General features: G+C 42.4%; 1 protein-coding gene across 1 annotated transcript in view; it reads left to right on the top strand.

Annotated features, from left to right (window-relative positions):
• LOC140721368 (uncharacterized) overlaps positions 1-10,417 on the top strand; it is a 31,459-nt gene extending 21,042 nt beyond the window's left edge. Inside the window, exons 7-8 of the mRNA XM_073036214.1 lie at positions 5,784-6,113; positions 9,685-10,417. Of these exons, the coding sequence (XP_072892315.1) occupies positions 5,784-6,113; positions 9,685-9,812 (458 nt within the window). The 3' untranslated portion in view covers positions 9,813-10,417. The remainder of the gene's footprint in view (positions 1-5,783; positions 6,114-9,684) is intronic.
• The last annotated feature ends 3,298 nt before the right edge of the window (positions 10,418-13,715 follow it).

Below are 13,715 nucleotides of genomic sequence, written 5' to 3'. Positions count from 1 at the left end.
GATCTTCATATAGGCCAATTTCATTACTCAATGTTGATACTAAAATCCTTTCTAAAGTTCTGGCTTGTACCATTGAAAATATTCTACCTTCTATGATTTCTGATGATCAGACTGGATTTATTAAAAACCAACATTCCCATTTTAATTTACACCATGTATTAAATGTTATTTACTCTCCCTCCCAGGAGATATCGGAATGTGTGATATCCTTAGATGCTGAGAAGGCCTTCAATTGGGTTGAATGGAGTTATTTATTTAAAACCTTAGAAAAATTTAATTTTGGACCAGATTTTATTCAATGAATTAAGTTACTTTATTTATCTCCTTCTGCTCGGGTTCTTACTAATTTTCTAATTTTCAAACCATTTAAACATCATCGCAGAACTAGACAAGGCTGTCCGTTGAGTCCTTTGCTCTTTGATCTAGCTTTAGAAACCCTTCCCATTGCTTTTCGACAATCTAATGATATCTGTGGTATTTTAAGGAGAGGTATTACTCACAAAATTTCACTTTACGTTGATGATCTATTGCTGTTTATCTCTAATGTTGAGACCTCGTTACCTTGTGTACTTACTTTACTCTCCCATTTTAGTCAGTTTTCAGGATATAAATTGAACCTACATAAGAGCGAATTATTTCCTTTAAATAATTTAGTATCAATTAATACTAATCTCCCTTTTAAAGTTGTAAGGAATCAATTTACTTATTTGGGTGTAACAGTCACTGAGAATTACAAACACCTGTTTAAAGAAAACTTTCTTACTTTACTGAATCATGTAAGAAGGATATCATTAAATTGGTCACCTCTTTCAATATCGTTGATTGGACGAATTAATTCTATAAAAATGAATATTTTACCTAAATTTATATATCTTTTTCAGGCTTTACCTGTTTTTCTTCCTAAATCCTTTTTTGACCCTCTTGATTCTATTTTATCCTCTTATATATGGAAAAATAAATGTCCTCGTTTAAATAAAGTTCATCTTCAAAAATCTAAAAAGTCATTTAAAAGTTTTTTAGATACTTACAAATCAGAGACTTTTTAAGATCTCAATTATGCACATTCCCTATAAGCTCAGATAAGAACTTACTGGATGTAATTTTTAGTTTGCCACCATTTCATAATAGTTCAATATCTAATATTTATGGTATGTTACTAAAGATGAGGAAGGTTCCTTTAGATGAAATTAAGAATTAATTTAGACATCAATATCTGAGGAAACTTGGAATGAAATTTTTAAACTGGTTAATACTTCATCGCTATGTGCTCATCATTCCCTCATACCATTTAAGGTGGTACGTAAAGCTCATATGACTATGGATAAGTTATCACATTTATATTTGGATATATCTCCCTACTGTGACAGATGTAATAATGGAGAAGCTTCATTAATTCATATGTTTTGGACTTGTCCAAATCTTGAAAAATATTGAAAGGAAGTTTATCAAACTTTTTCCTTACGTTTTAAAGTCAACTTTAAGCTTAACCCTCTGACGGCCCTATTCGATATTGTTGCAGGACAGGATATTAAGCTGAAGGCATCTGATTTACATATTTTGGCCTTTAGTTCTCTTATACCTAGGAGGAAGCTTTTGTTTAAATGGAAAGATGTTTTTCCTCCTGCTCATGCTCAATGGTTATGCGACATTATGTCATGTTTAGATTTAGAGAAGATTCGTCGTTCAATTTCTGAATCCCGTCAAGAATTTCAAACATTGTGGGGACCTTTCCTGAATTATTTTCAAAACTTTCTATTTGTTGTTTAAACTCAGATGTTGGCTATTATTAATTTTTATTATATGAGAAGGTATTTTACCTTCTTTTCTCCTTAATAAACAGCTTCAGACTTGGTAAGGGTTAGATTCTTTTGTTTGCAATAAATTAGTTTATTTCAATATAACTATTGATTAATTTATGTGAATACAGGGTAATGAGATTGTTATTATGAACAGATATAATGTAATTGGTAGTTTTTTCAAAATCTTTTTTGGCCTTTTATATACACTTTCTTGCACTCTGTATTCTTCTATGTAGAAACTAATAAAATATTGAAAAAGAAAACATTTCTGCTCACGATTTACCACCTCATTCTTTCAAAGTTTCTAGCCCCAATGCCAACTCCGACTGATAGCAGGATCAGAACCAGAAACAGGTTATAATATCACCGGCATAGTCGTGAAATTTGTTCACTTAAGCAGCAATACAATGCAATTCATGATAATATAGAAAAAATAATAAATGAGTGGATCAATTACAGTAGTTATAAATGTACATTAAATACTTAAATTAAAAATTGTGCAAGAACAGAAATAATTTTTAAAAAGTGAGGTAGTGTTCATGAGTTCAATATCCATTTAGGAATCGGATGGCAGAGGGGAGGAAGCTGTTCCTGAATCACTGAGTGTGTGCCTTCAAGCTCTGTACCTCCTTCCTGATGGTAACAGTGAGAAAAGGACATGATCTGGGAGGGAGCAGGGTCCTTAATGATTCATGTCATCTTTCTGAGGTTCTTGAAGATATCTTGGATATTATGGAGCTGACTAAATTTATAACTTTCTGTAGCTTCTTTCAATCCTGTTCAGTAGCAAACCACCCACCCCATTACACACAGTGATGCAGCCTGTCAGAATGCTTTCCTTGGTACATCTGTAGAATATTTTGAGTGTTTTAGGTGACAAAATAAATCTCCTCAAACTCCTAATGACATGTAGTTGCTGTCTTGCCATCTTTATAGCTGCACCAATATATTGGGGCCAGGTTAGATCCTCAGACACTGACACCCAGGATCTTGAAGTTGCTCACTCTCTCCACTTCTGATCACTCTATAAGGATTGGTTCATGTTCTCTTATCTTAACCTTTCTAAAGTCTGCCAGATTACCCACCATGTGAAATTCTATCCTCTCCTTGGCCCTTGAACTGGGTAGCTACTTTCAGAGGGGCCTCAAAGTGTTCAGCGCATATTCCTGGCTTAAGATCATCCATTTCTCTCCTTGAAAGATGCCGGCAGAACATTTGGGCAAGTTGTTGCTTCCATGGTGCTTACACAAGTTCACTCGAGCTTGTATGGATGATGTTCCCCATTCCCAATTGGAACCCATTTCATTTCCACTCCACATTTTCATATCAACATGTTTATCCTCAGCCTCCTCACTATCAGGGTCAGCTCAAACGCAAGCTAGAGGAACATCATCTTATATTCCCCATGGGTCATCTACAAGCTAACAGTGTGAACTTTGAATTCTTCAACTTCCCGGAAACTGCTCCCCCTCTGACCCTTTTCCACTCCTCCTGATCCCCACAGGAGTTTTCCCTACAAGCAGCCAATGCACAAAAAAGAAATGATGAGAACTGAGTTCCGAAACTCCAACATCTGCAGCACTTCGTCACATCTACCAATACCTACCCAGCCTCCATCGCCACCTCCACCTTCCTTCCATCTATCTCCTCCTCCTCACCTGGATCCAGCCCGCATTTGCTCCACCCCTTCCCCATTGTCTTTTTGTTTCTGGCCATTTCTCTCCAGTCTTTCAGTCCAGACGACTTGAAATTTCTCCCCCCACAGCTGTTGTCCAACCATCTGAGTTCCTCCAGCATCTGACGTGTTCTTCATTAGGATGGGAAAACTCCGGTTCCAAAATCACAGTGGTAGAAGGGGGAATCTGTCAACCTCTGCTTGAATATACTCAGCCTCCACAGCCCTCCGAAAGCTCTCCAGCCCCTGGGTATAGGCACTTCCCATCTGTCCCAAATAGCCAGATCCTTTGTTATGACTGGACTCCCAGACACAGGAAAGATGCAGCTCAGTGAGAGGCTGATATCTGAAATCTCTCACTGAATTCTCTGTTTCTGAGAATACTGAAGAGAGCTGGACATCTATACTCACAACTTTCCATAACACACAATGATGAACCATTTTAGGGTGAGAATGGAATTAGGTTTATATCGTTGGCAGATGTCATGAAATGTGTTGTTTTGCAGCAGCAGTACATTACAATACATAATAATAATATCTATAAATTACTATAAGAATTTATATATATATAAATTATAGTAATGTATAGATATTATTATGCATTATTATGTGTGTGTACACACGTACACACACACATTCTTACATATATATATAATTTTCTGCAGCTTTTTCCAGTCCTGTGCAGTGGCTCCTCTATGTCAGACATTAATGCAACCAGTTAAATGCTCTTAACACCACATCTGTAGAAATCTATAAGTGTCTTTGGTGACATACCAAATCTCCAAAAGCTAATGAACGATAGCCTCTGTGTGCCTTCTTTGTAATTGACTCAATATACTGAATATTGTGGATAGATCCACAGGGATGTTGACGCGAAAGAACCTAAAATTGCTCACCCTTTCCACTTCTGATGAGGACTGGGGTGTGTTCCCTTGACTTCCCCTTCCTGGTCTTATTCCTTGGTCTTATTGATATTGAATTCAAGGTTGTTGCTGCAACACCACTCAACCAACTAGTCTTTCTCACTCCTGTACACCTCATCACGGTCTAAGGTTTTGCCAACAATCATTGTGACATCAGCAAATTTATAAATGGCATTTGAGCTGTGCCTAGCCCCATAATTATCAGTGTAGAGAGTTTAGAGCAGTGGGCCAAGCATGCATCCTTGAGGTACACCAGTGTTGATAGTCAGCGAGGTGGCGATGTTATTTTCAACCCGCACAGACTCTGGTCTCCCAGTGAAGGTAGCAAGGATCCAGTTGCAGAGGGAAGTTCAGAAGCCCAGGTTACGGAACGTGTTTGGATGCACAGTAGAGAGCATCTGAACATGCTGGATCTCTGTGAGATACAGAAACTCACTGCAAAGGATAGGACGACTCTACAACAGGTAGTTAAAATAAGACCATAAGATATTGGTGCAGAATTAGGCCACTTGGCCCATCGAATCTGCTCCATCATTTGATCATGCTGATCCATTTTCGTCAAAGCCCCAGTCTCCTGGCTTCTCCCCATATCCCTTCATACAGTCAAGAATCTATCAACCTCTGCCTTAAATATACGTAAACACTTGGCTTCCACAGCAGCCTGTGGCAAAGAATTCCACAGACTCGCCACTCTCTGGCTAAAGAAATTCTTCCTCATCTCTGTTCTAAAAGGATGCCTCTCTATTCTGAGGCTGTGTCCTCTCATCTTAGACTCTCCCACCATAGGAAACATCCTCTCCACATTCACTCCATCGAGGCCTTTCACCATCGATAGGTTTCAATGAGGTCACCCTTTGTTCTTCAAAATTCCAGCGAATAAATGCCCAGAGCCATCAACTGCTCTTCATATGACAAGCCAATGAAGAGCTTGTCATCTGAGCTCTTCAAAATGCAGAACACGTCCCCAGCATCAGCCTGCCCACCAACAAGGACCAGACTGAAAAACAATTATTTCCCCAAATGTTCTCAGGTTGATCAACACGTCCACCAGTAACCCACCCACCACCACTACATCCACATCAGCCACTCCTCTCCAGAACCCCTCAGCACCCCTCCCATACACTGCCACTTTACATGTACTTGTACACTGTGTTTCATAGATTGGTCCTATATATGTATTTATTTTTATGCTTATTGTCTCTTTTTAATGCTGCATCAGAAATGGAGAAGCAATCATTTCATCCTCCTTTAAACTCTTGTACTGACGATTGACAACAAACAATCTCAAATTTTGAATGTGTCCGGTCTTTAACACTGGGCAATAATTCTCACCCCAATGGCCAACTTCTAAACGGGAGGCATTGACTTTCTCCTTTCCCACTGCAGGAAAAAGCAGGAGCTTCACGGTTACACAAGGCCAGTCCAGTATATTTGTAGCTGAGGGTGAAACAGTCCTCATGGTCTGCAGCCATAATGCCAATCACTCCGGAGACACCGGGCTCTACAGCTGGTACAGGAACACATCTGAAGTCTCCAACGGGATGGCAGAGTATGCAGGGCGTGTCCTTGGGCCTGACCAGGAGGATTCCTTCAAAGCTTCCATTAAGCTGGTGGATGTGAGGGAGAGCGATTCCGGAATGTACTACTGCAAAGTACGGATAGACGGGATTGGCGAGGCAATCGGAGAAGGAGTTCGGCTGACCGTGAGTCACACACGTGAGTGGTTCCCCAGACCGAGACAACACTGAGCTTATTAACACCCACCATCACCCACCCTCCTCCATCAGTTTTCTATTCATAGAGCCCTGTCGGGTTTCCTGCCTTCACTTCCAGTGTAATTACCGACTGACCACTGCTGAATGTTGAAACATAGAAACATAAAAAACCTAGTACACAATACAGACCCTTCAGCCCACAATACTGTACCGAACATGTACTTACTTTAGAAATTACCTAGGGTTACCCACAGCCCTCTATTTTTCTATGTTCCATGTACCTATCTAGGAGTCTCTTTAAATGACCCTATCGTCTCTGCCTCCACCACTGTTGCCAGAAGCCCATTCCACACACTCACCACCCTCTGCGTCATAATAAAAAAAAACTCACCCCTGACATCTCCTCTGTACCAAATCCCCAGCACCTTAAAACTATGCCCTCTCATGTAAGCCATTTCAGCCCTGGGGAAAAGCCTCTGACTATCCACGCGATCAATGCCTCTCATTATCTTGTACACCTCTATCAGGTCACCTCTCATCCTCCGTCGCTCCAAGGAGAAAAAGCTGAGTTCACGCAACCTATCCTCATAAGGCATGCTCCCCAATCCAGGCAACATCCTTGTAAATCCACTGTGCACCCTTTCTATATTTTCCACATCCTTCCTGTAGTGAGGCTACCAGAACTGAGCGCAGTACTCCAAGTGGGGTCTGACCAGGGTCCTATACAGCTGCAACATTACCTTTCAGCTCTTAAACTCAATCCTATGATAGATAAAGGCCAATGCACCATACGCCTTCTTAACCTCAGAGTCAACCTGTGCAGCAGCATTGAGTGTCCTATGGACTCGGACCCCAAGATCCCTCTGATCCTCCACACTGCCAAGAGCCTTGCCATTAATACTATATTCTGCAACCATGTTTGACCTACCAAAATGAACCACCTCACACTGGATTGAACTCCATCTGCCACTTCTCAGCCCAGTTTTGCATCTGCTGTAACCTCTGACAGCCCTCCACACTATCCACAACACCCCCAACCTTTGGGTCATCAGTAAATTTACTAACCCATCCTTCCACATCCTCATCCAGGTCATTTATAAAAATCACAATGAGTAGGGGTCCCAGAACAGATCCCTGAGGCACTCCACTGGTGCCAGACCTCCATGCAAAATGTGACTCACCTACAACCACTCTTTGCCTTCTGTGGGCAGAGCAGTTCTGGATCCACAAAGCAATGTCCCCTTGAATTCCATGCTTCCTTTCTTTCTCAATAAGCCTTGCATGGGGTACCTTATCAAATGCCGTGCTAAAATCCATACACACTACATGTACAGCTCTACCTTCATCAATGTGTACAGTCACATCCTCAAAAAATTTAATCGGGCTTGTACGGCATGACTTGCCTTTGACAAAGCCATGATGACTATTCCTAATCATATTATACCTCTCCAAATGTTCATAAATCCTGCCTCTCAGGATCATCTCCATCAGCTTACCAACCACTGAAATAAGACTCACTGGCCTATAATTTCCTGGACTATCCCTACACCCTTTTTTGAATAAGAGAACAACATGCACAACCCTCCAATCCTCCAGAACCTCTCCTGTCCTCACTGATAATGCAAAGATAATTGCCAGAGGCTCAGCAATCTCCTCCCTCACCTCCCACAGTAGCCCGGGGTACATCTCATCCGGTCCTGGTGACTTATCCAACTTGATGCTTTCCAAAAGCTTCAGCACATCCTCTTTCTTAATCCTCTTTCTTTATCAAGATTTTCAGTGCACTGCAAGTGATCCCTACAATAGCCAAGATCCTTTTCCATAGTGAATACTGAAGCATTAAGTATCATTAAGTACCTCCACTATTTCCTCCTGTTCCATACACACTTCTCCATTGTCACACTTGATTGGTGCTATTCTCTCACGTCTTATCCTCTTGCTCTTCACATGCTTGTAGAATGCCTTGGGATTTTCCTTAATCCTGAACACCGAGGCCTTCTCATGGCCCATTCTGGCTCTCCTAATTTCATTCTTAAGCTCTTTCCTTATCTTCTAGATTCATATTATGACCTTTTTTTTTTAATCTTTCGTATGCTCTTTTCTTCTTGACTAGATTTACAACAGCTTTTGTGCACCACGGATCTTGTACCCTACCATCCTTTCCATGTCTCATTGGAACGTACCTTCTCAGAACCCCATGCAAATATTCCCTTAACATTTGCCACATTTCTTCCATATGTTTACCTGAGAACATCTGTTTCCAATTTATGCTTCCAGGTTCCTGCCTGACAGCCTTGTATTTCTCTTTACTCCAAGTAAACACTTTCCTAACTTGTCTGTTCCTATCCCCCTCCAATGCTATGGTAAAGGAGATAGAATTGTGATCACTACTTCCAAAACGCTCTCCCACTGAGAGATCTGACACCTGACCAGCTTCATTTCCCAATACCAGATCAAGTACAGCCTCTCCTCTTGTAGGCTTATCCACATACTGTGTCAAGAAACCTTCCTGAACACATCTAACAAACTCCACCCCACCTAAGCCCCTCACTCTAGGGAGATGCCAATCAATATTTGGGAAATTAAAATCTCCCACCACAATAACCCTGTTATTATTGCACCTTTCCAGAATCTGTCTGCTCCTTGATGTCCCTTTTACTATCGGGTGGTCTATAAAAATTCTCAGTAGAGTTATTGACCCTTCCTGTTTCTAATTTCCACCCAGAAAGACACCATAGACAGTCCCTCCCTGATTTCCTCCTTTTCTGCAGCCGTGACACTATCTCCGATCAACAGTGCCATGCACCTACCTCTTTTGCCTCCCTCCCTGTCCTTTCTGAAACATTTAAAGCCTGGCACTCTAAGTAGCTGTTCCTGTCCCTGAGCCATCCAAGTCTCTGTAGGTGGGAGATTGAAGGTAACAAGAATTACATTGGAGATCACACACTTATCAACCCAAGAACAATGACTGGCTCAAAGTGCAGATTATAGAACAGTGGCAGTGGGTCACACACTGTCCTCTCCCCCTTGGGACCTGGTGGGGCAGTGGGTCACAAACTGTCCTCCTCCCTCTCTGTCCTATCCTATTCTCAGTGGATTCTCCCTGTGATGGTGTGGGCAACCCCCACCCTGGTTGCTCTGGTTTCCTCCCACATCGCAAAGACATGTGGGTTGGTGGTTTAATTGATTGCTGAAAATTGCCCCCAGTGTATTGGGAGGTGATAGAAACTTGGGGGATTTGAAAGGAAGGTGGGGAAGATCGATTATTGGTAAAATTAATGGTAAAATAAAGGGGATTAGTGTAGGACTGGGATAAATGTTAGTTGAAGATCAACGTTGGATGTGACTTTATCACCTGTAAGTCATCCTATACAATTATTGGAAGAGCAACTTCCCTGTGCTCCCTATCCTAGAATTGGGAAAGGCGGAGATGTGGCAAAGACAAGAATGATTTCACCAGAGGGGTTAAACACTTTCCGGTCAGCTGCCATGTCATTGTGTGCTTCACTAGACTCGAAGGGCCAAATGGCCTATTTGTGCTCATGTGTTCTGAGTTGTTTTTTCCCCCACAGGCAAACTGACACACATCGTGATTCACCTGGTGATCCTGTTAGTGGCCTTTGGGATACAGGGGAGCATCCTGCTCATCAGCATCCTGTTTCGTAGGAAAATCCTCAGAGCAGAAAATCAAGGCATTTGATTCTTTGCCTTCCAATCAGTTTAATATCATAGGACATAGTTGGAGCTGGCCATTCAGCCCATCAATCCTGCTCCACCATTCCGTATTGGGTGTTTTCTTTTCCCTCTTGACCCCGTTCTCCTGCCTTGCCCTGTAACCTTTGACACCAAAACTAATCAAGAACAAATCAGTTCTGCTTTAAGTATTCCCAAATGACTCGGACCCTCGAGAATACAGCTGGGCCACAGCAGCCAATGATGGAGTGGACTTTGGGCAGGATTGAAGCAGCAGACCCCGAGCTCAAGAGTGGAAAATGAACCAATGTTTAACCGATTTATACGCAAGTCAGACTTAAAAAGCTAAGGTGTCGAAGTCGAGGGCAAAAGACCAACTGATGCTCAGCTCACCACTCCGTGAGTTTCTCAGCACTGAGCTGGCTCTGTGGCCAAGGACTCACTTTGGGGACTCTGCAGTTCATGTTCTATCTGTTACTTGTTTACTTTTGTACTGTTTGCACAATTTGTTCTTTTTTTCACACATTGGAAGTTTGAATGTCTTTGTTGTGTGGAGTTTTTTTATTGTGTATTCTACTGTGCTTTTCTTGTTTGGGTCTGCCTGCAATAATCTGCATCTCGGGGTTGCATATGGTATATATACTGCGATATATATACCAAATGCAAAGTACTTTATATATGGTATATATAAAGTATTTTGGACTGTTGAACCTTTGAGAAGAGACAAAGTGAGATGTGATTTTCTTCGCTCTGGTCCAGCAGTGTCTGCACTCCCGTCAGTAGAGTTGCAGTGAAAGGGCGCCGGCCAGCAGGGGGCAGTGTTGCGCCACGCTCTTGAAAACCCAACACCACACAAAGGAGCTGAAGGACCTCACTGGGTCAGGTAGAACCTGTGGACGGAAATGGACAGTCAGCGTCTCAGGTGGAGACACTTCCTCTGCTCTGAAGTGCCCATTTGACCATCTGCATGAGAGGAAAGCTGCCCCTCTGCATCACCCTTTGGGATGGACTTCAACCTTTGTATTACCACTGCATCCTCCAAACGCTCCATTTAGAGCCCAGCTGAGGACACGTCACTGGGTGGATTATCCTTTAGCATTACTTCTGAAGACCTTGACGGGCCTCACTCTACCTGCCCCATTCATGACAAGGTGTATATGACTTTGAGATTCAACTTCCTGCAGGCATTTACAGAAAAATAAAGAAATACAATGGAATTTATGAAAATCGATACCTAAATGGGGTTAAATCGGGGGTTGCTGTGTGGTGTGGCTTGAAGAGCCTATTCTAGGTAATATCTCCATAAATGAGTAAATAAATAAATACTGATGACAAATTGTGCAAATGATATATATTATAATATTTATATACTGCACATGCATACTGTTTATATAGATATAATACTGTATTAAACAGTGGATTCACAAACATGAGAAAATCTTCAAATGCCGGAAATCCAAAGCAACACACACAAAATGCTGGAGGAGCTCAGCAGGTCAGGCAGCATCTACAGAAAAGTGTAAACAGTCTACATTTTGGCCCAGGCGCTTCTTCAACACTGAAGTTCCTCCAGTATTTTGTATGCATTACTTCATATACAGTGGATTCCATTTAATTGGAACACATGGGGACTAGTAGATTTTGACCCAATTAGGCTGCTGCTCCAATTAGTCAAAGTTTCTTGGAAATAGATAAAAATGTGTATTTTTAAAAAAGACAAGCTAAATAACAGATCAGGAATTTAAATGAAATATCGAATTAATTAGAACATTACCAATGCTACAGTATGATGAAACTGCGCAACATACACAAATTGCTGGAGGAACTCAACAGGTCTGGTAGCATCTATGGAAATGAATAAACAGTCAATGTTTTGCACCGAGACCCTTCCTCAGGACTGGAGATGAAGGGGTAAGACACCAGAATATAAAGATGAGTAGGGGTGGGGAAGGAAGATAGCTAGAAGGTGATAAGATAGTAGGGTGATAGAAGGGTTGGAAAGATAAAGGGCTGGAGGGAAAGGAATCTGATAGGAGAGGAGAGTGGACCACTGGAGATAGGGAAGGAGGAGGGGACGGGGGGGGGGGGGTTTTGATAGGCGGGTGAGAGATAAGAGGCCAGAACTGAAGATGAGGGGAGTAGAAGGGCAATTCTATTTTACCGGAAGGAGAAATCGATTTTCATGCCATCAGGTTTGATGGAATATAAAGCGTGGCTCCTCCACACCGAGACTGGCCATGGACCAACATGTCGGAACAGAAATGGGAATGGGAATTAAAATGTTTGGCCATTGGGCCATTGGAGCAGAGGTGCTCAATGAAGGATCCCCAGTTTACGGCAGGTCTCACCAATGTAGAGGAGGCTGCATCAGGAACACCAGACACAATAGACGACCCCAGCTGATTCACAGGTGAACTGTTGCCTCACCTGGAAGGACTTAATGGAGGTGAGGGAGCAGGTGAATGAGCAGATGTAGCACTTTGGCCGCTTGCGGGGATAAGAGCCAGGAGGGAGATTAGTAGGAGGGGGCGAATAGACGAGGGAATCATGGAGGGACAGAGGGGGAATTAAAGATATGCTTGTTGGTAGGATCTTGTTGGAGATGGCAGAAGTTGCAGAGGATAATGTGTTGCATACAAAGGCTCAAGGGTGGTAGGTAAGGACAAACGAAGCTCTATCACTGTTAAGGTGGCAGGAAGTTAGGGTGAGTGTGGATGTTTGGGAAATGGAAGAGACGTTGGTGAGGGCCACATCAATGGTGGAGGAAGGGATATGTGTTCATTGAAGGAGGAGGACATCTGTGAGGTCCTGGAAAGGAAAGTCACATCCTGGGAACAGATGCGGCAGAGACAAAAGAACTGAGAAAAGTGAATTTTTACAGGAGACAGGATTGGGAGAGGTATGGTCAAGATAAATGGGAATCGATAGGTTTTTCATGTTCCAACCTAAAAAATTACTAGGCTTACCCATCGTCTTCTATCTTACTAAGCTCCATGTACCTATCCAAGAGTCTCTTAAAAGACCCTATTGTATCCGCCTCCACCACCGTTGCCTGCAGCCCATTCCACGCACTCATCACTTTGAGTAAAAAACTTAACCCTGACATCTTCTCTGTACCTGCTCCCCAGCACCTTAAACCTGTGTCCTCTTGTGGCAACCATTTCAGTCCTGGGAAAAAGCCTCTGACTATCCACACGATCAATGCCTCTCATCATCTTATACACCTCTATCAGGTCACCTCTCATCCTCCATCGCTCCAAGGAGAAAAGGCCAAGTTCACTCAACCTACTCTCATAAGGCACGCTCCCCAATCCAGGCAACATCCTTGTAAATCTCCTCTGCACCCTTTCTATAGTTTCCACATCCTTCCTGTAGTGAGGCGACCAGAACTGAGCACAGTACTCCAAGTGGGGTTCGACCAGAGTCCTATATAACTACATCATTACCTCTCAACTCCTAAACTCAATCTCATGATTGATGAAGGCCAACGCACCATATGGCTTCTTAACCACAAAGTCAACCTGCGCAGCTGCTTTGAGCGTTCTATAGACTTGGACCCCAAGATCCCTCTGATGCTCCACACTGCCAAGAGTCTTACTATTAATACTATATTCTGCCATCATATTTGACCTACCAGAATTATCTATTTCACACTTATCTGGGTTGAACTCCATCTGCCACTTCTCAGCCCAGTTTTGCATCCTATCAATGTCCCGCTGTAACCTCTGACAGCCCTCCACACTATCCACAACACCTCCAACCTTTGTGTCATCAGCAAACTCACTAACTTCCTCATTCAGGTCATTTATAAAAATCACAAAGGATAAGGGTCCCAGAAAAGATCCCTGATGCACATCACTGGTCACCGACCTCCATGCAGAATATGACTCATCTACAACCACTCTTTGCC

The sequence above is a fragment of the Hemitrygon akajei genome, chromosome 2 (genome assembly GCF_048418815.1).
Source record: "Hemitrygon akajei chromosome 2, sHemAka1.3, whole genome shotgun sequence".
Lineage (NCBI taxonomy): Eukaryota > Metazoa > Chordata > Chondrichthyes > Myliobatiformes > Dasyatidae > Hemitrygon > Hemitrygon akajei.
This window is presented reverse-complemented; position numbering and strand designations above follow the sequence as displayed.